Below are 24499 nucleotides of genomic sequence, written 5' to 3'. Positions count from 1 at the left end.
AGATGTCAGTTATGTGTTGTTGCAGCTCTTGAGTAGCAAAAATAATTACTAAATCCTAGTATGCGTACACTAATATAGTGAGATTTAGACCTTCATGATTTATAATGAAACAATGAAAATGTTACATACACTTACATTTTTAAAAGAAAGATTTAGATGATTTATGAGTTTACTTCATTTCTGAATCTAATAGTTTAGAATACCCTGCTGCTGACCGTTTTGTCCCCAACCAATGAATGACTGTTTGTTAACTGCCAGAGGAAGAGATTGTTAAAAATAATTTGTGAAAATCTCTTCTTTGGAGACTGCCAATAGCTTAACATTACTGATGTTCTCCACGGCTATGTGTACTTCAGTTCTACGAATTGCTCCCTTCATAATGCAATTTAACTCAAATTAAACTTTAGCTCTGCCAATAAACATTGAAAACTAGTGAAAAATATATATTGCTTTACCTTTTGCATAAAGTGTACTCTTCACTACTTGTAACTCCCCTTGGTGGGGGCCGAAATTGCCAGCCATCCTGAGATCCTGTAGTGCAATTATAATGGGCAGGTTATTTTTCTGGTTGCCAGTATTTTTCAATTCCTGATGCATCTGGGCTATTCAAAATTATACCAAATAATTGGTTTCAAGGTTCAAGACAAACCAACAGTTCAATAGCCACTTTACTTGCCAGGGAGAGGAAATTACATGCTCCTTTGCCTCAGTGAGAATTTCTGACAAGCAGAACTATGGAAGGTAGCAAATAAAAGTTGCTAAACTTAAGAGAAAGTATAAGCCACTTGATTGCCAACTTCTTATGGAAACACATCTGAGGCAGAGAACCTGGCATGTTAGCTTTACTATTAGGATTTTCCCTGTTCTGATCTCTGTTCCCAGGGAACTAGTGTAAGAAGTGGGAAAAGCCAACAACTCAGAAGCCAAGACTCAGCAGATTAGCATGGATATTACAGACTGCACACCTATTCTCAATCAGCATAGGACATCTCACACATTTAAGCTACAGCATTCTATACAGACTTTACTATTGGTGGCTGTTACATAACACAGTATTACCTGTTAAATCAGTGAAAATCTCAGTAAGAAGATCCAGGACCTGGTCTAAGTAATTTTTGCTATTGCCTGCAAGAGAGTATCCTTATCTCATAACAACACTTCTTGTAATAGTCCATATAACTTATTTCTTCTCCTTAGTAACCATTGTTTTGAATTTCTCTGACACAAAATTTTCAGGAAAAGCATGCCTTAAGCAATACCTTGGAAGACAACCATAAACTTTCCTTCAATGTTTTAAAAATCTATTATATTTACCTTCTTCCAAATCTTCAACATGGTATACTGAGGATACTTTGCCGGCTGCTGCCTGTAATTACAAAGAGTTTGCTTAGCACACAAGTCAAACAACAAAAGATTTTAAACGAGTTTCAAATATAATTCCAAAGACTAACTATATAAAAACATAAAGCAAATATTAAGTATACACTAGAGATGGGCACGAAACGAACCATGGAACAACATTCCGTACAGAATGGCTGGTTCGTTTGCAGCGAAACATGCATTCCGTGGGGCTGCATTTTTATGCAACAAACGAATTTTTCCAGCCATTCTGTGGCTCGTTCGGAGTTTCACAGACCCCACACCGGTTTCAGCCCCTCAGCTGAACCCAGCGCAGGGTCTGTAAAACTGACAGCCCCTTTCTCCTGCTGCTCTGGCCTTGCGCTGGAACTAGCACAGGGTCTGTGAAATTGACAGCCTTTTTTTCTGCTGCCCAGGCTGTCAGTTTCACAGACCCTGTGCTAGAACCGGGAAAGGTCAGAAGTTCGTGGTTCGTGGAATGCTATGAACTACGAATCGTGTGGCTCGGGGTTTTTTGGTTCATGCCCATGTCGAGTATACACTATTTCAATGTCACTGACAGGACAATTAACTTTCTGGAAAAAAAACAGATGTCATTAGATTTAAATACTTCTCATTTTAAACTGGCAGATAGTTATTTTAAACTTGAACCAGGATCTAAAGACCACATGCAGTATGGAACTTTCAGGTCCTCCTTCCTACCACAGCCTACTACCTACCCTTGACAACTCAGGGAAGTGTCCAGAGCAGCAATTAACTAGAAGTGAAAAACTGGCTCTCCCTGCCCCTCATCCACTCTCCTGATGTATGAACATCTTTGAACCCCAGTCTTAAAGTCTCAAACTTGGAAACACAGCTTTCAGTGCACTCCTCTGCTGAGTTAACATCATTGAAATCCATGGGCTTAGGCTGCAGCGATTGCATAGGATTGTACTGTAAGAAATTCAGTTGGCCTATATAAAGGATTCAGCTACAATCACTTCCATGTAATTCTGCACAAGATCAAAATTAATAAAATATTCGGCTGCATGTGAATGCTAGTCATATAAGTCTGAAGATTGTTCATGACATGAGAGGTCTATAGTAGATATAGGGTAAACTGGAAGACTGCAGACTGGACTATAGGACAGTTCGGTGGACAGGGAACTGGTTAGAGGACTGCACCCAAATTGTGGTAGTCAACAGCATTTCATTAGATTGGAGGGAGGTGTCCAGTGGGGAGCCACAGGGCTCGGTTTTGGGTCCGTCAGTTTTCAATATTTTTATCAATGATCTGGAGGAAGGGGTTAATGGGCTACTCATTAAATTTGCTGATACCAAATTGGGAGGACTGGCAAACACCCAAGGAGATTGAGTTAAAATTCAACAAGGCCTGAATGCTCAGGAGAAGTGGGTGATTGCGAACAGGATGCAATTCAATATAGGTAAGTGCACAGTATTACATCTGGGCCACAAAAATGTGAAGCACAAATGGAGGATACACATCTGGGTAGTAGTGTATGTGAAAGAGATCTTGGGGTAAGAGTGGACTGTAAACTAAATATAAGCAATCAGTGTGATGCGGTGGTGAAAAAGGTAAACTTAGTCTTGGGTTGTATCAAAAGGGCCATTACATTGAAACTGCAGGAGGTCATAGTCCCTCTCTATACTGCCTTGGTCAGACTGTACCTGGAGTACTGTGTGAAGTTCTGGAGGCCTCACTTCAAAAAGGATGTGGACAAAATTCAGAGGGTTCAGAAGAGAGTGACAAGAATGATCAGGGGTCTGGAGACTGAGCCCTATGAAGAAAGGCTGAGGACCTTGGGAATGTTTAGTTTGGAGAAGAGGAGATTGAGGGGGGATATGATTGCTCTCTTTAAATATTTGAAAAGCTGTCAGAGTAGTTCAAAGGAGGTGGTGAGCTCCCCTTCACTGGCAGTTTTCACGAAGAGGCTGGATGAATATTTGTCAGGAATGCTTTAGGCTCATCCTGCATTGGGCAGGGGGGTTGGACTAGAAGGTCTGTATGGCCCCTTCCATCTCTGTGATTCTGTGATATTTATTTGTTTACGTTATTTATGGTCCACCTTTCTCACTGAGACTCGAGACAGATTAAATATTATGAGTCAGTACAATCAATTTCAAAAACATTTCAATAAACAATGTAATTAAGCATATAAATACAAATTTGCAAAGCTTTAAAACTAAGAGGAATCTAATACGGAGTTGAAGAAATACTAAATAGAGCATAAGCAATTCTAAGACTAACATATTAAACAACACAGAAACAACGTAGTAGGATCATACTTAGAGCAACAGACAGTGCATAGAAGTAAACTCTACAGTTGCTCTCCCTTTACGCATGCATCTCTTTGGGACCACTTCCCTCCAGTACAGCCCTCCTATCTAAGTAAAAATTTCCATTAGACAAACACTTTCTCTACAGTATCTATCTCGCTACAATTCATAAAAAACCTGGCTCTCAACTTTCTTATGCCTGTTCAAAACCAACCCAAAGAGATAAAGGCATATTTTAGTGGACCTTTTAAAAACCCATTTAAAGTGTGCTAATAAAGCTCAGCACCACATACATATTTATATATTTTTCCCTAGTATTGTGCATATTTTACCTCTGTTTCAACAAGAAGAGTTTTCAGTCTTGTGAGGTCTTTCGTTACCATTCCATTCTGGCAAGAAAAAACATCATGATCATATACTGCTTGTTAGTTCCATAGTATTTTGAATATAAACTGCAAGGTTTTCTCTGTCCGGTTTTTACAAGGTTGTTAAAACCGCAGCCTTGAGAACTACTGCACCATTCTCAGTGGCATGACACAACATTTGGCTGATCTCGTATGTTTGGTGAAACTCTAAATCACACCCCATAGAAAACTTTTTGTACCTCAGAAAGGGTTATTATTATCAGAAATGTATATAGGCAGAATATATGACATTACCTTTGCTACATAAGCTTCCTATTTTGCAGGAGTTCCTATACACATTTCTCAGAAAATGCTTCTCCTAACCATGAAAATGGCTACAGTAAATATAATTAGTCACACTGAAATAGCTGGCTTCATTGAAAGTCAAGGATAGCTGAGTCCTCAACTGCTGAGGCTTGAGGCCTGGCCAGACTGGCATTAACTTGAAACATTCAGTCTGAGAGGAACTGAGAGCCAAGCTACAAGTGACGCCTGACACAGGTTGGACACTTGTCAGCTTTCCTCAAGTTCTGATGGGAAATGTAGGCATCCTGGTTTTACAGCTTGGCTCTCCATGACAGCTGCAAGACCAGGATGCCTACACTTCCCATCAGAACTTGAGGGAAGCTGACAAGTGTCCAACCTGTGTCAGGTGTCACTTGTAGCTTGGCTCTGAGCCCCCAGGCACCTTTAACCTCAACGTCTTTTCTTTACCACACAGGCAGCAGTACAAGCTGGTGAACGCTAATGTAAAACTTATATACCCAATGAGGAAAGATACCAGAGATGTTGATCTGTGCCAATGAGATGAAAAAAGAAAAGCTGTGCTGATATATTAATGGAACAATGACTCGTGCTATTTCACTCGAGTAGTAAACATATTACAATTCTGGTGGCATTTTGGCTTTCTACTTTTTATGACTGCTAACCTAAACACCTAAAAGGTAACCTAAAAGTCAGGTTACCACTTACCAGTGATTCGCCCATCAGTGATTTAGAAAGAGCATTAGATACAATCTGCAGCTTCCCTTTAAGATGCATGCAGCAAAGTACTGCACGGAAAGTGTGATCTTCTTTGGCCAGTCCCTCTCCCAGCACTGCAAAGAAAATCAGATTCCATTACTTGCCACAACACAGCAGATGTTTAACACAAACCAGCCAAAGTTTTCCTCACTTTAAACTAGTAAAATCAAATTCTCTGTCAGAGATGCCATGAATACAAAATGTTCTTCTTACTCTCCGATTTCCTACATTTTCTCTTTGTTGCTTCTATTTCATATCACACTTTCTAGGTCTCTTTGAATGTAAACATAAAGCCAGGGCTTTTTTTCTGGGAAAAGAGGTGGTGGAACTCAGTGGGCTGCCCTTGGGAGAAAATGGTCACATGGCTGGTGGCCCCACCCCCTGATCTCCAGACAGAGGGGAGTTGAGATTGCCCTCGGCGCGGAGGGCAATCTAAACTCCCCTCTGTCTGGAGATCAGGGGGCGGGGCCACCAGCCATGTGACCATTTTCAAGAGGTTCCGGAACTCCATTCCACCGCGTTCCTGCTGAAAAAAAGCCCTGCGTAAAGCTATACTCCAAAGAGACAAACCTTTCCTGTACAAGTCCTGTTTTCATGAAGGGCATTTCCGCAACTCTATTGGAAGTCATTTGTACAATTTCTATTAACTTCAATAAAGCATGCACAAATAACATTCCCAATAAACTGAGCCTAAAGGCAGTCATCAACAACCTATTTATCCCAAAACAGGTCTAATGAAGTCAGTGTTGTAAGGATTTTTTTAAATATCTGCACTGGCTTACCTCATCATACAAAATTCAATAAAGCATTTGAACTCTCTGTTCTCAATGATATAACACAGAAATCAGCTGTATTCAACAATGTGAGCAGCAAATATAAGATGGAGCAAAGCATTGCGCAGAAATTGTGGCATTTCTTGGCCAGTCCTTCTCCTAACTAACAATCACAACAAATGTGCATAGCATCATCCAGTCAAAGTTCACATTCTCAACTCTGCCACTGAAAGCAGTACGACTTCCTGGTGCTTAAATTTAGAGGTGGGTGATGGTAAACATTTGCATCAACAAAGGATGCACAATACATCATTATTTATTTATGACATTATGATGTCACTCTCCAGAGTCCTGAACAAGTGAATATGGCTAGATTTAATAGCTAACTACTGTTTTCAGTTACCTTTCCTCTCCTCCCACTCTGAATCCTGTGACACAGAGAGAAAACTTCAGGAAGAGAGTTTCTTCACACTTCACACCAGGCCTTAGAGGAAGAGGAAAGCAACACAAATCCTTTTCAGTGCTGTCCCCGTCCCCAGTGCCTGGTGTAAAATGAGAGAAAACGCCACCTTTCCAAGTTCTGTGTAAATGCAGGCAGTGTTTTATGGCTCAGTATCAAGTGAGATACCAACCCCTCCTCTACATTTTCTGCACTGTTTTAATATCCTTTAATGATTTTATGAGTGGAACTTCTGGTTGTATTACCCTTTAAAATTCTTGAAAAGAAGCTAACAACTTCAGTAAAACCATCATATTTCAGTCTAACCTCACCATTTATAGAAACCAATTCTCTTAATTTAACTTTTTCCCTCACTAACCAGATTTGCCCTAGAAATGTGCTAGGTGTTGACAGTATTTTAAGAAACCTATTTTCAGTACATTTGGGTCTTAGACAGTAGCATATTTTTTTCATACAAGAGCAGAGGAGAGGACTCTTAGGGATTAGAGAAAATAAGACAGCGACCATGAAAGCGTTCTGCAGAAAGGCCTGTAGGTAGGGAAAACAGAAAAGCAAGGGAGAGGATACAGAGGGGAGAGGAGAGGAGAAAATCAATAAGGGAAGGAGAGAACAAGAAAAGTGTACAGCTACAGAGAGAGAAGAAAGCATGTGCTCTGTAGCGGATACGGAAAATAAAGGTCAATTACAAAAGACAGAGATTTGGAAAGATTTAATAGACTGGAGGGGGGGCACATACACTGACACACAGAAAGAAAAAGAAGAAAAGAGTAATAGAAAAAGGATTACAAGTAAGCTAGTTAAAATTTTATCAAAATACTTTCCCACAGGAAATGAGCAACACAGCCCACTTCCATTAACATAATGTATTTAGCGGCCCTCAGAGTGATTTCAGTGGGGCACCAGGTCTCCAGATAATTCTATAGGCTTGGATCCAACAGAAGGCACAGGAAATGTAAATTTTCCCCACGTTTCCATCCCCCAGCACACTCTTTAGACACCAGTAAAAAATATTTCTGAATCAAAGATGCTTTGATTAGGTGGCTGAAATCGCTACTTCCCCGCTCCCCTCAGTGGAGGTGTGCTTGTGGACAAAGGAATAAGGGGTTGGTTGGCATGGCTTTTTGTCCATGCTGGTTTCTTCTATTCCAGGTACTGCTTGTAGTTGTTTGGTGTGGTGGTTAAGAGCGGCAGGACTCTAATCTGGAGAACCGGGTTTGATTCTTCACTCCTCTGCTTGAAGTCAGCTGAGTGACCTTGGGTCAGTCACAGCTCTCTTAGAGCTCTCTCAGCCCCACCCACCTTACAAGGAGATTGTCATGAGGATAATAATAACACACTTTGTAGACCACTTTGAGTAGGTGTTAAGTTGTTCTGAAGGGTGGTATATAAATTGAATGTTGTTGTTATTTCTTTACAGGCTTGAAAAGGGACTGCTCAGGGAAGGGCAACCAGAAAAACTCACAGGCCTTTAACTGACAGATGAGTATACTCAAGATATAATTTATTATCTACATTTCAATTGATTCAAGAATTTTAATTGATGAATAATCTGTCTTTTAACCAATCAACCCATTAAATGTAAAAAGATATACATGCTACCAAAACCTCAAAGAAACTGGTTATAGCGATATTTAGAAATGTGCAGAACATGGGTCAAATTGATTGACTTATGTCAAATGTATATTGTGTTTATAGTTATATTTAGAAATGTGTAGAATATGAGTCAAACTGATTGACTTTATGTTATAAAGATAAGAGATATAAGAGGAAGTAAAGAGTAACATATAGAGTACAAGTTAAATTGGTTGACTTATAAATGTATTAATCACTTATGAGTACTCAAGTTATGTATAGGGAGGGATAAATTGTTTGTCCCATATTGAAGACATTAGAATGAATAAGTTAGAGTACAGGATATTGAGAATATTACCAGTATTATTACTATTGAATAACATGCCAGGAATGTATTAGTTAGTTGAGAAGTGAAGGGAAACTGACTTAGCACTGTGTTACAATAGACTAGCTTAGAAGAGTGTGAAAGTATATGTTTAATTGACAAAATAAGTTGAAATGAGTAGGGGAAGAGTAGACAAAGGGTTGGAAAACTGTTGGAAGTCAACAAACGGGGGGGGGAAGGGAGGGGGTTAGAACTGGAATATTAAAGTAATTTGATTGTTATAAATGACAAAATATTTCTAATTCCAATAAAAATTTATTAAAAAAAAAAACCTCAAAGAAACAACAGAGATACTGAAGTATAATAAAGTTTAATAACAAAAGCTGTCAATTGTTGCTAGAAGGAAATGAAATACTATTTTATCACTGTCAATTGCAGTAATCAGCTACAATCAAAACAAACTTTAAAATAATTCATAGCTAAATGAAATTAGCCCTCACCAATTTAAACTTCTACGTTTTAATTTTTCACTGTAATCAATCTAACAATTAAAAGTTTTAAATCAATTTTTAAAGGATTTTTTTTACATTCCATGGCAACCATTACTGTATTCGAATGTTGTGGAATAAGAATGGCATGTAGTTTGGCATATTTCAGAATCACATGAAATGCAAATTAAGTCAACTGCTTGTACATAAGCATGAAAATTAGTTGGAGCTAGTCTGCTCACACATCTCTGTGATGAAAAACAGTAATACAGGACTTTATACTACTCGAAATAGCCTAGAGGGTAAGGCTCCTAAATATATAAATTTAACTGTCTTCAATATTTTGCTAAATCAGGGTGTGACCCTCAGAGCAAAGCAGGAAGACAGAACAGCCTTTTTAGCAACCAGACATTCTAAAACTCCACAATCGAAGATATTCTGAGATGCACAAAAATTTACTGATGTTCCCTAAATACATTGTGAGATTTAAAGTATGACCCTTGACTGCAAAATAGCAATTAAAAATAACCCGCTGCAGTACTTCTATGGCAAACAAAGTTATCCCTCTAGAGAAGTAAATTTTACATAATTTTTGAATGCTTAGAACTCCAGAGAACAGATAATATTGCTATAGATGGCAAGAAATCATTAAACCTGCATACCATGCCTACAGTCTTCATCAGCTTTTCCATAGTTTTTCTACAAAAAGGAAAAATTAATAGTTAGAAATGGCAGCTATGACTAAAACAAGTAAATCTTTGCTTCTTACTTGCTTAACTAGAAATTACTCTAAACCTATTTTTATTATCAGAAAGTTTCCTTTTAAAGATAAAAATACCCCTAAAACTGTTTTCCCCTGAAGATTTAACTTTTGTGGACACCAGCAGAAGCTCTAAAGTCTTGAGGAATTTAGATCCAGCCTGAGTGCCTGTGGGCTTTCGGGGACCACAGTTCTCTTTGTCAGATGCAGCTGGCAGGGAGAGCTGTGGTTATCGAGGGCTTATACTACATAGGAATTGTATACCTCCACTGCGGCAAACTGACTCCACACCAAAAGGAGATGTTTACATTTACAAGCAAAGGAATGTTTTGATTGCCTTCACACTAATTGCATTCTGTCTTCTTGTGATATATGACCTGTTCTTTCCCCTCCCCTCCTCTTCTGTATTTGACCAGTTCGGATCAGGCATCTGATGAAGAGAACTTGATTCTCGAAAGCTTATGCTACAATAAAATAAAATTGGTTAGTCTTAAAGGTGCTACTGGACTCTTTTTGATTTTGAGGAATTTAGACTCACATGTCCCACTCAGACAGGGTTTAGGGAAACATACCCCATTGGTGTTGTGTTATATTCTGCTGAAAGGTATTTCAGCAAATAGCTCTTCATTCAGAAATGGTTCCACGGCTCATGGAGAACCACATTTGTCATTTCTATCAACCAACAAGAGCCCATCCAACCTAACACATATATACAATATTAAAATAGATACTAATAGTAAATGTACAGCTCTGCCTATTTAATTATTTAGCTGTCATACATAACTACCCCGATATCTCGCATTCAAATCCACATCTTGACCTAGTTTCAAATCTAGTACCCCTATATTTCTAGAACCTTGTCACTATGGAGATGCTAGTGGGTCAACATAAAAAGACGCCAGTTGACCAACGCATTTGTATATGTGGCCATTCTGTGGAGGACCTCCCTCATTACATTCTGGCTTGCCCTCTATATGCAGAACCTAGAAATAAATTCCTAGCTAAGATCCTACTTGCCTTACATCCCCTGTCTGACTCTGATAAGATTGTTACGATGCTCCCAGACAAGGACTCTTATTTCATTAAGATTGGCGCTTTTTGCTGTAGTCTTTTAACAGGGTGTTTTATGTGGCTCTGAAGTGTTTGATTACCTGACTATTTTGATAATGTATTATTCTGTTATTTGAGAGTGTTTTGATATTGTGAAGGCCAATGGTCGTATACAATAAAACGAGTACCAGTACAACCTTGTCATAGAATCACCATGGTGCTGAGGCTCCTCATTGCTAGAGTTACAAAGGGAAGCTCCAAGTCAACGCTGCTGCTCTTCAGAATGCAATGAGGGAAGTAAAAGGCACTTTGGCTTCCTACTGGAGATATGGTTGCAAAGTGGCCTGCAGACAACCATCTTGTCCTTTTAATAGAGGCATAATATGTGGGAATAGGTTTTTTCATAGCATGTGAGGGTAAATATATCAAATCAGCTGGTACTGGCTTCAGATTGATAGCTATGTAGGTCTGCAGAAGAGCAAGCTTTGCGTCCAGTAGCATCTTAAAGACCAATGAGATTTTCCAGGGTATAAGCCTTCAAGAGTCAAACTCCCTTCATCAGATATGAAGCTAATAAAGGGTGCTTCACTCTTGAAAGCTTATACCCTGGAAAATCTCATTGGTCTTTAAGATGCTACTGGACTCAAAGCTTGCTCTGGTATTTGTTGCAGATCAAACCAATATTAAGCCTCTATTAAAGAGGACAGTTTTGCAGCCCAGCAGTCATGGTAGCGAAGAGGTGGGGAGCACAGCAACAAATGCACACCACGCATTATCTAAAGTAAAAAACACCGACAACTTTATTGAATTACAGCTATGAGGAGCACTTGCAATGCATAGGGGTTGGATCCCAAGCACTGGCTGACTTACCTGCCTGCCGATGTCCACCAGCCCCCCCAGACCACCACCGAGGGGGGGAAACTAAGGAGTGACAGCAAAAGGGCATGCACCCTTGAAAGGATGGCTCCCAGAAGGGGAGATGAAACTGACAGAGCCTTCGGGAGGTGAAAATGAAATAAACAAACCCTCTGAGGAGGGATGTCAGTGGTTCTGTAGAGGGGGGAAATTGACAAAGTCTTCCAATCTGTCTTTTAGAACTTGGCTTCTCAGCTAACATTGTGTCTCCCTTCACCTGAGTGTCATTCTGTAATTCATCTTGTGTGTTTTAGCTCAGAGAGGTGATATGATAATCATCTTCAAGTACCTGAAGGGCTGACATACAGAAGATGGCATGGAGTTGGTTTCCTTAGCCCCAGAAGGTCGGACCAGAACCAACCGGTTGAAATTAAATCAAGAGTTTTTGGCTAAACATTAAGAAGAACTTCCTGACAGGGCAGTCCCTCAGTGGAACAGGCTTTCTCTGGAGGTGGTGGGCTCTCCTTCTTTGGAGGTTTTTAAGCAGAGGCTAGATGGCCATCTGACAGCAATGCTGATTCTGTGAATCTAGGCAGATCATAAAAGGGAGGGCAGGAAGGGTTACATTAGTGCTTAGTTCTCGTGGCCCCTTCTTACAGGCCCAGGGTAAGGCTGATCGCCACTTTGGGGTCAGGAAGCAATTTTCCCCAGACCAGTTTGGCTAGGGATCCTGACAGTGTTTTGCTATCTTTTGGGAAGGGGTCACTGGGGGTGGGGGTAGTTGTGAATTTCCTCCACACTGCACTGTGTGGTGGATTGGACTAGATGACTCTGGAGGTCCCTTCCAACCCTATGATTCTAAGATGACCCAGGAGCTTGGCTGTGCAGAAAGGGAGTAATCCCCCTCCACATACAAACATGCACAGTGTGCTCTTGTCATGACCATCCAACTAACATGGAAGTGGAGCCACCTCAGTTCTTTAGGAATGAAGCAGAGACTCTGCGTTAGGAGATAGGGATGAAATTGGCTCCCTCCTCTTTCAGAGACCAGGAGTTCACACATTCGTCATTTCCTGCATTCATCTAGCTCCCAGATTACCTCAGAGCCCTAGCCAGAAACCCTGCTGACTGGTTGCTGGAAGGCAATAGGTTAGTCCTAGAATCCCTAGATGAATAGCACCATTAGTAACTAGTAACTGGCCATCATATTACTCCCAATTAAAACATTAACTGGATTTCACTCTATTTTCCAATGAAAAAGGGCTGCTCAGTGTATCATGAGCATCTGTGAAAGGGGTCTGCAAAAAAACAGTTAAATCAAATTGGGGTCCGCTAAAGTTTGAGAATGGCTGTATTAGACCAATGGCAATGCAAAATAATAAATCTAACTCTCTGAACTAATAGCTCTCCCAGGAAGGCACAACATACCCACTATTTTAAATAGGCAACCCGAAGAAAACAGACTATGGTCTTTTATTCCTCAAAACAGGGCAGCTAAGAAATCTAAGAGAATTTCTGCTGGAGGGGAGGGGAGGGGAGGGTAGCGTGGTATCAAGAAAAACCTTCTCTCTCCACTTTTACTCATAACAATCGTAAAAGGAGACTATATTCTTTTCCCATTCGATTTAATTGTTAAGAACGCACTCACAAGTTGCAAAGATGAAGCAATCCTATAGAGAAGGCTTTCGATTTTGATGCGGCTGATTTCAGCCTGACACGTGTCCGGGAAGCAAGTGGGGGGACACTGGCTGAGGGAAAAGAGGGCCTCCGTGCAATGCTTCACCGCCACTTCGTAATCCTGCTGCCTGAGGGACTCGCATGCTTGTTCACATGACTTCTCCGGTCTTCTGTCTGCCATGACTCAGCGACAGAAATCCTAACAACAACAAAACGAGAGGGTTTCAAATGTGGGTTAGCTGGACACCCCAAAAAATCATCTTTTAAAATATGTAAATATATATCCACATACTACCAATGGACTCCCATCAAACCCACCACTTTTATTTATTGTGGCCCTTCGTGCATACTGAACTCCTGCCCTTCCCCCCCCCACTGCCCCTCACTAGGCTAGAACCTAAGATCTGTGTACTTTGATCCACTTGCTTTCCCCTCTGCCACAGCCTCCCCATGCGATCACCAAAAGCTGCTCCTGAGAGATAGGAAGCTCCTGAAAAATATGTCAGATGCAGCAAGGAGGGGGCCAGGGCTTTTTTTCTGGGAAAAGAGGTGGTGGAACTCAGTGGGTTGCCCTTGGAGAAAATGGTCACATGGCTGGTGGCCCCACCCCCTGATCACCAGACAGAGGGGAGTGTAGATTGCCCTCCGCGCCGCTCCAGCGGCGCGGAGAGCAATCTAAACTCCCCTCTGTCTGGAGATCAGGGGGCGGGGCCACCAGCCATGTGACCATTTTCTAGAGGTTCCGGAACTCCGTTCCACCGTGTTCCTGCTGAAAAAAAGCCCTGGAGAGGGCTGTACCTGGAGTGGAAAATCCATGAAAATTGCAGACACTGTTCTGTCCTTATGTAAGCAGAAGTGTTTTCTGATAGCACACAGCCATCTTAGGATCCAACCAATTCTCCATGTACCACAAATATGTTTTCTTTTTAAAACACTGCTGCACAGCACATTCAAGCCTCTGATATGAGGCAGGCTACAAATTAAGGAGAGAGGAAAGACACACATTTCAACACCTCCCTACTTCCAAGCACCACCATTACTCCACCAAGGTCAATGCAAGGAAATATTCTTTGTAGATTAAAAAAGTTTCTTATATAACCAAACTGAAAAGGCCTACATCAGTTGCAATTTGTTGAATTCTGCCCCTTGCCATAATAAAATATTTCTTTTTCTTTCATATATATCAGCTGAATTTCCATAAATTTACAAAACAGTTGAATTGAATAACTATTGGGTAGGCAAAATATTAATCAATTATTTAGAGAATGCAAAAATCTGTGCTGAGATATCTTTGGGGGATACTGAATGAAGGAGAAGCTCCTTACAATTTAACAAGCAAAAGCATTCACTTGTTACAAGCAAAAGACATATTTAACATTCTTTTTCATTGTATTGTCGAAGGCTTTCACAGCCGGAGAACGATGGTTGTTGTGGGTTTTCCGGGCTGTATTGCTGTGGTGTTGGCATATCCCAAGACCACGGCAATACAGCCCGGAAAACCCACAACAACCATTCTTTTTCATTCTTTTGTAATAGTTTCCATCTCTATTACAGTAACGCTCCAGGAAAAAATAGCCTTAAAAAATAAGTCTCAACAACTCTCAAATCTCACTACTAAACTGATCAACTGATAGACAATTAAAGCTTTAGCTGACTGAGTAACCCATTAAGTATTGCTCCCTGTTTTATCATCATTACTGGAAAAAACCTCCCTTTACACTGGTCACCTGAAATCTATTTTCATTAACGATGGATAAATTTCAACAGCCATTCCACCTCAACTTTATGTGCATTTACTAGGAAAGATTCTCCAATTTGCATGAACCTAATGGGGGGCCTACTAGATGCCGCACTCCTGAGGTGCGATCCCACAGAGCTGCCTCCTTCTAAGCCCACCGAAGCGTAACTCTGTTTCATGGCCAGGCAACAAGAACTACGTGCTCTCTCCTCATATCGCCTCTCACAAGCTAAATTCTCCCATTAGCTTTACTGTATTTACTGCTCACTTTCCTTTTACTTCTCAACATTTGTCTAGAAGCACATTTAAATACAAGATTTGCATTTAACTTGCAAAAGTTGCATTTGCAACTTTTTTACCATTTTTATTTCATCTTCTACGTCTATGCCAACATAAACACAGGCCTCACATCTATTTTATATAAAACATCAGTGGCCTCACTGCTACGCTGTCTTGAAAAATTTGTAATTAAAAAGCACTGTCTTTTTCTATAATTATAGGGAAAACATGTTGGTGTTTACAAAAGTAACTCTGTAAATTTCCTTGCTGAGATATGATATTATTTTAGACCTGGTCCTAAATTAGTGTCTTTTTATTACAACTGAAGGCTGACTTGTATGCTTAATATCTAGCGAATGCAATTCCTTGATGCCCTATTTAAAAACAACAGATGTAACAGAGCCATATTAAGTAAAACCTCCAGTGCACAGATGCCACAGCACAAATAACTGGCGAACAAATGCATTTGTCCATGCAGGCAAGTCAATTCTATACAATCCCCATTAAAATCAATCTCATTTATCCTCACATTTCATTATCTGTAAAAACTGGATGTATACCTTGCATGTCAAACACCATTTTTATGTTGTGCAGTGATTGAGTAAACTCACACAACACCGCTTCTGAGCCATGTTTTAATTCAAAACTAGATTTAAAAATGGCTACCTAAACATTTCCAGCTATAATTCATGAAACGGATGTTAAGGACAAATATTTACAAATGAAAAAGAACTGAAATAGGTGCCAGGATTTCTGATTACACTTCTGAGCTTTAATGAAGCATCATTTTGTGAAAATGCTCTTAAATGAATCTCTACTCAGGTGAATAGAGATTTATGAAGCCTTCACAGGAAATTAACAGACTTCAGTCACATAAAAGTTTATTAATGCCCTTTTTACAAGCTCATCTCCTGGATCTCATTTACATTTACAATTCAAGATATTCGCTATACCAAAATATTTTGATTTTAATGCAACTTGTGGGAAATATGGGAAAGAGTTCACAATCTTAGTTTATGTAAGTTGTTCCTTAAAACATTAATCTTCACCAACTAGATTTAGGATACACAAGTGGGTTACATCCTGATCTAAGGCAAGTTGTGGCAGCGGCAATTTCATTTTTTAAAAGTAGAGAAATAAGATACGAGGAAGGATAAAGGGGGTATTATACTGCGCTATAAAAATTCTATAAAGATTCTGCAAAAGTTCAACTGTCATCTCCTTCCACTACTCCCAAAATTCTGGAAACCAACAGTTTGGTGTAGGTGCTAACATTCATTGTTGGTCTTCTGTGCAGTCCCGCATGGGGCTGCGTGTGTGTAGACCTGCCAATCGATGAGGTTTCTGCAGCTTTAAAGACCACAAAGGGGTGCTTGTCCTCCCAGAGCGCACGTGTGGTGCTTCCCACCAAAGGCAGCTTGCGCTCTAGAGGAGGTGGCACCCCCACCCTCAGTTCCTCTTTCGCCGCCAGTCAGAAAGGTTCTTTGCAAACGTTCTCTGCGACTTTTCGTTCATTAAGTAGGCTTTCTTGTTTTTCAGTCAGTAGGCCTTCTCATTTTTCTGTCAGATCTTTGATTATCAGTGAAAGAATTGGATCATAGGAGATGCTGTTTTCTATAAGAATGGCAGATAAAGCCCTTTTTAAGAGGTGTTCTCAATGCTCCACTAAGATGATGCAGACAGATGGACACTCTTTGTGTCTCATCTGCCTGGGGGAGGAACATAACATTCTGGCCTGCAAGCATTGTCAGAATTTTACTCCCCAAGGGGCGGGCAGAAAGAGCTACAAGGCTCAAAACCCTGTTATGGGAATGGGCTCTTTCAGCTTCAAACAGACCTGCCACCAAAACAGCAAAATCCTCTGCTCTTGCGGAATTGGCTGAACGATCGAATCTGACTCCTGCAACTACTCCGATGTCAGGGACTTGCACCCCTTCAGATCCAACCCCAACAACTTGGGTTTGATAGCGTTACCCGACACCACTAACAATCTTGATGTCGAGACCTTTGAGCCTTTTGGACGTGACTTCAATGGCCCAAGGTAGACACTGTCATCTGACTCCGGAAATCCAGAGTCTGACTGAATGCCTTCGGAGCAGACAGCATCACCACGCTCCGACTTCTCCAAGTCTATCAGAACTGATCCAGAAGCGAACGGCTTAACACCGATCAAAGTAAAGGAGACTTCTTACTCTGCAGGCTAAAGGGGCCCAAATGTCAACAGTTACCCCTGCTGATCTGAGTGTGGATCAATCTAGGGATAGGGAGAGACAGATTCTGGAGTATGCAGAGCCTCCTAAGAAGGCTAGATCCAAATTTAGACAGTCGCTGAAAGGGGGTGAGGACGATCATACAAACATCAAATAGACAAAGGGAGAGACACCCGAGGTTGAAGTTATTGAAACTCCACATATTCCATCAATACGTTCCAGATCACCATCTGCATGCTCATCAGCAGAAGAGAGTGAATTGCCTGGGACAACATCAGCCCAAAAATTCTGGGCTCAGGAACAAGATGTTTACCAACCCTGCTGCTCACACAAATGCCCATCATGGTTCCAGCATGAAGCACCATCTGCCTATGGCACTGATCTAGGGGATCCATATAGAGAAGAATCTATTGGATCTCTGAGGGGTTCACACAATCGAGAATGCAAAGATACCCGTACTACATGACTAAGTCATCTATGGCTTTCCAGTTGTGAGAACCGGATCATGAATCGTATCAAGAGAACAGGAGCCCAAGCATGCTATCTGACCTGTCAGCCTTCTGACTGATAAGGCAGTAGTGGAAGGTCGATCAGTTTCACCCACAGTCGATTTTCATCTGTTTACAGAGCAAATGCTTTCTATGGCAAAGTCATTGGACACTGGCGTATCATCCACCAAACTCAAGCTAAGGGGCAAGATCCTTCAACATCTGTATTCAGGAAATCCAGCCAATATTGCCTTCCCAACTATCGAAGGATTTGAGGAAATGATGTCCTCACTATGTGAAAACCAGCTTTGCTTCTGCCCATGTCTAAGAAGGCAGAGGGTCTGTTTAAAACTAAAGAGGACGTCTGTCCGTTTCTGTTTACTCACCCCCCACCATTATCTCTCGTTATTGAGGAAATGCAATCTAAACAACGGCAGGGACCCCACTCAATTTCTGCTGACAGAGAGGGAAAGAAGCCAGACAGATTAGGGAGAAAAATCTACACCTCTTCAGCTCTCAATGTGAAAATTGCAAATTTCACTGTGATGCACATACAATTTTTGTAAGCCACGCTGGGACTCAGTTTTGGCTAGAAAGTGGAATAAAAATGAAACTGAAAATAAAACTCAAGGTTAGCAGTGCTGATGTTATCCCTACTAGGAAAAGAGTTTCAAAGGTTACGTCCTTTCAGTGGCATGTTGCCATAGGCTCAAAAAGTTCTTGCGTCAATGCCTTTAACACTGTTAAGATTCCATGTTGGAAATCTGTGGATTTGAGGGGGATTAATCAGTGTTGTACCTCTAAGGAATCTTTTAACGTGTGGCTGTTGAGTGAGAGATTTTCCCTTCCTACACCCTCCAATAGCTGAAATGGCTGCCGTTTGTCATTTTAGGGTGCTTGTGCTCAAACCCTTGTTTAAACCTTCCTGTAAAAAAAGACCTCACAAACTGCAACCGACATTGGGTCCTTCTGTCTGTTTAAACTCCAGTCTTGGAAAACCTGCCAGGTGAAGTAACTTCTGCTCGTCGACTTTTTTCTCGAGGCTAGCATAGTGGATACCACCTCCTCTATATAACCTAATTTCCTAATTGGTTGCGGCAATTTCCAAGCATCCCTGGTTGAGGATGATGAAGCGTCCCTTGTGTCAACAGATTCTCCATGATGGGTAGATGCTGGTTGACAATCTCATCACGTCTTGGAACCATGCCCTTCTTGGCCAATGTGGTGCAATCAGTATCACTTCCGCCTGCTGTTCTATGATCTTTTGTATTACCCTGCGAATTAGCTGTATTGGTGGAAAGGCATACAGTAGCTGCCGTGGCCAATCGCAGTTCAGGGCGTCTGTGTCTATGGCCTGAGGGTCCTTTCTTCTGGACACAAACCATTGAACCTGATGATTTTGTCCAGTCACAAAGAGGTCTATGAGCAGCGTGCCGAACTTGCTGCATATCCCTCGGAAGACTTCCTTGTTCAGCATCCATTCTGAATTATCTATATTTCCTCTGCTCAGCCAGAACGTTGTTCTGACCTGCCACATGCACCGCTCTTAGAGACTGGCTACTGGCTTCTGCCCATTCCATTATGGCACTGGCTTCCTTGTGTAACGTCCTGAATTTAGTCCCCCACCTTGTCTGTTCAGATATGCTTTCGCCATCATGTAGTCTGTTTGTACTAACACGTGAGTATCCGAAAGTTGATTCCTGAACTCCAGTAGTCCCTTTCTGATGGCCCTCAGTTCCAGCAGGTGCATGCTCTTGGATCTCTCTTTCTCTGACCAAGAACCTTGGGCCATCCTGCTTTGAGAATGAGCTCCCCAGCCCCACTGACTGGTGTCTGTAGTTATCTCCACTCTCTTCGGTTCCTGAAGAGGGACTCCCAAGTGGAACCTACAAGGGTCCATTCACCAATTGATCTCTTGAAGAAGACTTCTTGGTATTTTTACCAGAATGTGTTTCTTGCATGCAATGGCTCTCTGGTAAGGAAGAAGAAACCACTGGAGTGGGAATCTCGCCTGTTGCACTATGTCCAGGCACGAAACCATCACTGCTGTGAGTTGAGCCAGAAACATCACATCCAGCTGTTGGTTTTTCCAAATCTGTAATATCATGGACTGTATCTTCCTTTGTCTTTCTTGAGATAAGAACATCCTGTCCTTTGTTGTATTCTTTCTTCCCCAGCGAGCTCTCTGTTTTGCTCCTTTTGCTTTTTTTCTTTCTCTTCTTTTTTGGGGAGGGGGATCCTGTGTCTAACAGAGCATTGCTGTTGAGGTCCTTCACCAAGGCAGGGCCAGAAAAAACTGGTGCGCTGTGGGACAGCCCCTCCCCATCCAGGAGTAATCAAGTTGACTGACCCTGCACTAGAAAGGAGGAGCAACTTCCCATTTGTAAGGACTGCCCCACTCCCTTTGGACCACCGGAGAACGGGCTCACTCACATTCATGTTGAAAACAAAATGGCAGACGACTTTTCATTTAAAGACCAATATATATAATAAGAAAATCACTACCCAAACATATCAGAAGTCTTTCAGATTGAATTTGTGAAAGCTGGGAGTTTTAAACTACATTTGAATAGAGGTAGCATGACATGACATTTGACCCATGTTGTCTCTATACCAACCTCCACCTGACAGACTGACCACAATGCAGTTATTTCAGATGAAACGTTAGGGAAACAGAAAAAAAAATAAGATCTGAACAAAAGTCACTGCTGGTGATTCCTACACTCTGACAGATGAAAACGGTGGTAGCCAAGACCAGGGCTCTCTCAGAGTACATTCTTAAGCAATTTTCCTGAAGAGGTATGGAAACCCCCATTTCTTCTGCCCTTGCCCACGTGCTACAGAGCATTTCTTTTTCTATTGGTTTGTAACTAGTGGCAGAGGTCTTGTTTTCTGATTAGCATTAAGTTTATTATTAATCGTTTTACTGAGTATTTTATGGACCTTTGTAAACCAGTCTGCGTTCAGGAGAAGCAATGTGTTCAAAAACAACTGTTTACCAACCCTTAAATATACTGGTTATAAGTGATAAGAAAAACTGGCAAGCAGTAAGGGAAAACATAGCCTAAGGAGGTCTTTACCTACACTGCAGCTCTACGCCCTTCAGTTAAACCACATCTGCACTGCTCTCTGTTGTTTCGGCATCATATGATGGGGGTGAAGCTTGACAAAAAATGGAAATGCTACATATAGAGGACTTTTATAAATGTAAAGAAAGCTGCTATTTTCATGTTCCAGATTTCTGGCTAACAAATTCCAAAGGATCATTGTCTAGGTATGAGTAGAATCACTAGCTGGGGGAAATCAAGTGATTTAACCATTTAAAAGTAGTTTTCTATTCAGAGGATTATGTTTATCTTCCAAGCATCTCAAGAATGCCATTTCTACACTCCACCGCATAAACCAACTCACTGAAGCTTCTAGTTCAGCTTACACGAAATGGCCAGTGTAAAATCAACTGCCCTACCAATTTTGCTTCAAGCATAATCATACAAATAGATAAAGATACGGAATAAAACAATAAATATACAGAATAAAGTACCACAGGTTCCATATATAAATTGCTGGTAGTCCAATTCTGAATAATTTCTACAAAGTTCACCCTACACAAAACAAAGCAATAACTTGATTAAGGGCTACTTGAAACCTGAAACTTTTTTCATTCTAACAGCTGATAATAGACCTCATAAAGGAAAAGAGTAAATTGTATGCCAAGTGCAATAAATTCACTGATAACTTTTTCTTTGAAATTGGTAGCCATTCACACAAATACACAGATAAAATAAGACAACTTTTCCAGACTTCTCATATATTTCAATTAGCAGTCCTACATGACCATCCTTTATTTAAAATGCAAAGGCATTTTCCATGAAATCCCTAGTTTGCATGTTTACAAGGAGGCAATATTTGGCATGCCGCATGTGTTTAGGCTAAGCCATATGCTCAAAGGGCTATGTTACATTATCCTAAGTAACCACAACAGTCTGTCTGCTCACTCGGTCTCACCAAAAAACACAACACAGAAGTTTTCTTAGTCATTCCCAGGGCTTTTTTTCAGCTGGAACGTGGTGGAACGGAGTTCCAGAACCTCTTGAAAATGGTCACATGGCCGGTGGCCCCGCCCCCTGATCTCCAGACAGAGGGGAGTTTAGATTGCCCTCCGCGCCACATGGCGCGCAGGGCAATCTAAACTCCCCTCTGTCTGGAGATCAGGAGGCAGGGCCACCGGCCATGTGACCATTTTCTCCGAGGGCAACCCACTGAGTTCCACCATCTCTTTTCCCAGAAAAAAGCCCTGGTCATTCCTAAACATCCAATCCACATGCAGAAATATTTTTAACTCCCAGAGTTTAGAACCAAGTGCCACCCACACAGGTTGCCTGCTGTGATGTCATAACTGACTATGCAAGGAGAGGAAAAGGAGCGCCATAACACTTAAGACGAGACTGACAACGTTATACCAACACAAAATGATTCCTCAAACCATAAATATTAGCAATAAGACTCTCAGTTATGTGTTACATAGCTTTAAGAAAATGCAGTACTAAAAGTAAAATCTGTTGTAATGACCTTTTTCAATAATCATATGTGATATACGCTGTATTGAATTTTTAGTCACCATGTGATTATTTTCTGGCAATGATACCGTACAAATTTTGCCTGATCAAATAAAAACTCTATTTCAGCAATTTGTATTCAGCAAAACTATATTCAGCTAATAATTCAGAAGACATCGCATTGCACTGGTTAAAAAGTTGAACTAGAACCTGGGAGACTCAGGTTCTAACACCCGCTCTGCCACTGAAGCTCGCCGACTGACCTTTGGCCAGTCACCGTTTCAGCTGAACTTACCTCACAGGGCTGTTATGAACATAAAATGGAGGAGAAAAGAATGTAAGCTGCTTTGGGTCCCCACTGGGGTGAAATGAATGAATGAATGAATGAATGAATGAATGAATGAATGAATGAATGAATGAATGAATGAATGAATGAATGAATGCTCTCAGCTGAAACAGAATGTATGGGGCAGGATACTTTCAATATACTATGAGTGGGATGGCCAGGTCTAATTTGGGACAGAGAGATCATTTAAACTGCCATTCCCACCCACTGCACCCTACACCTCTACGTATCATCTTTTAAAAATAATTGTAGTGCTTTATAGCTGCACGTTGGTCTCAACTGTTCTGATCACTATCTAAGACACTGGTGTGTTCAAACGCCAAGGAACGGGAGACAAGAGACAGCTACTACTGAGCAAAACTAAGTGACAGCTCCAAACCCCAGCAGGTATGTTTTCCAAAAGGCGTTTCACCAGCTGCTGTGCAGGAAGAAACTTCTGTGAAACTTTGCCCTTGGCCATCATAACTAAACCTCTTGATTGCTGAGATTTTGATTAATCGTAGCATCCTCTCTGTAAACTAGGACTCTTACGCAGGGCTCCACAAACCCCTTGCTATTGGCAAGTTCTCCCTCTCTCAAGTAGTTCATAAACTGCAAAGAACACAAAGCGAGAGGTCTGTCTATCAGTGCTGGCTTTGTAAAAGACAGATGCAGCATGAGACTTATTTTCTTTACATTGTTTATAGTCTGTTTTTCCACTGAGACTCAAGGATTAAGTGTGAGCCAGAACAGTCAATTTCAAAGATATTTCACTAAACAATAAAGAGTACATAAATGCAAATGTGCAAAGATTTAAAACCAGCAGAAATTCATTAAAGAGCTGAAGAAGTGATGAAACAAAGTATAAGTCATTCTAAGCCTGACATGTTAAAACAGAAAATACCCAGAGGATCATACTTACACCAACAGCAGTACGTAGTAGTAAAGTCTATAGTCCCTGTCCCTTTATTAATGCATCTCAAGACTACTTCCTCATCCCTCCTATCTGAATAAAAAGCACTGTTGAATAACTCAGTTTTTCATAGTGTGCAGAAAGCCAGGTGAGAGTTTTCCAGACCTGTTCAGGTAGGCCGTTCCATAGGTGGCCGCCATAGAGAATGGACGTGTACAGGCAGCTGTTGATTTCACCCAAGTGCAAAGCGGCATCTTCAGAAGGCCCTGTTTAGATGAGCGAAGCTGCTATAGTGGGACACACAGGGAGAGAGCCGGTCGCATAGGGGGATCAAGACCATTGATTGAGCCTGGTACCTTAAACTGTGCCTGGTAACTGATAGGCAGTCGACGGAGTGGCAGCAGAATGGGAGTGATATTCATGCTCCTCCTAGCTCCCAATGATAACCGAGCTGAAGCATTGTGCACCAACTGCAGTCTCCAAGTTTACTAAGAAGGGAGACCTACATAGAGTGTATTATAGTAGTCAAGCCTCAATATTACCATGGAAAGGAACCACATGGCCAGACTGGCTGTGTTCAGGTAGGGCTAGACTGAGTTTGTAGAAAAAAAGCAGCTGCCTTAACTTGCTTTTCTAGCAGGAGTGCTGGATCCAGTATAACCCCTGGGCTCTTAACTGAGTCTGAAAGGATCGAATGAACTCCATCAAAAGTGGGAGTACAATGTCCTTCAAGGCCTCTGCCTTCCCAACCAGCACCACTTCTATCTTGTCTGGGTTCGGTTTCAATTTGTTTGCTTTCAGCCAGCTGACCACAGCTGTCAGGCAGTGATCTAAGATCTCTACTGCATCCTGTCGTGATTTGGATAGTGAGATATAGCGCTGGGCATCCAATACCATAGCTACAAATGGTTTCTCCTAAAAGCTTTACACAGAGGTTGAATAACATGGGAGATAAGATGGTGGAACC

General features: G+C 41.2%; 1 protein-coding gene across 1 annotated transcript in view; it reads right to left on the bottom strand.

Moving 5' to 3' along the window:
* Positions 1-24499, bottom strand: part of HELZ (helicase with zinc finger) — a 255751-nt gene that overhangs the window by 211326 nt on the left and 19926 nt on the right. Inside the window, exons 2-7 of the mRNA XM_054976797.1 lie at positions 12995-13222; positions 9344-9380; positions 5013-5137; positions 3969-4025; positions 1315-1366; positions 456-531 (exon numbers count right to left, since the gene is read on the bottom strand). Of these exons, the coding sequence (XP_054832772.1) occupies positions 456-531; positions 1315-1366; positions 3969-4025; positions 5013-5137; positions 9344-9380; positions 12995-13204 (557 nt within the window). The 5' untranslated portion in view covers positions 13205-13222. The remainder of the gene's footprint in view (positions 1-455; positions 532-1314; positions 1367-3968; positions 4026-5012; positions 5138-9343; positions 9381-12994; positions 13223-24499) is intronic.

The sequence above is a fragment of the Eublepharis macularius genome, chromosome 4 (assembly GCF_028583425.1).
Source record: "Eublepharis macularius isolate TG4126 chromosome 4, MPM_Emac_v1.0, whole genome shotgun sequence".
Taxonomy (NCBI): domain Eukaryota; kingdom Metazoa; phylum Chordata; class Lepidosauria; order Squamata; family Eublepharidae; genus Eublepharis; species Eublepharis macularius.
The sequence above is the reverse complement of the archived record's forward strand: the minus strand, read 5'-3'. Positions and strand labels throughout refer to the sequence as shown.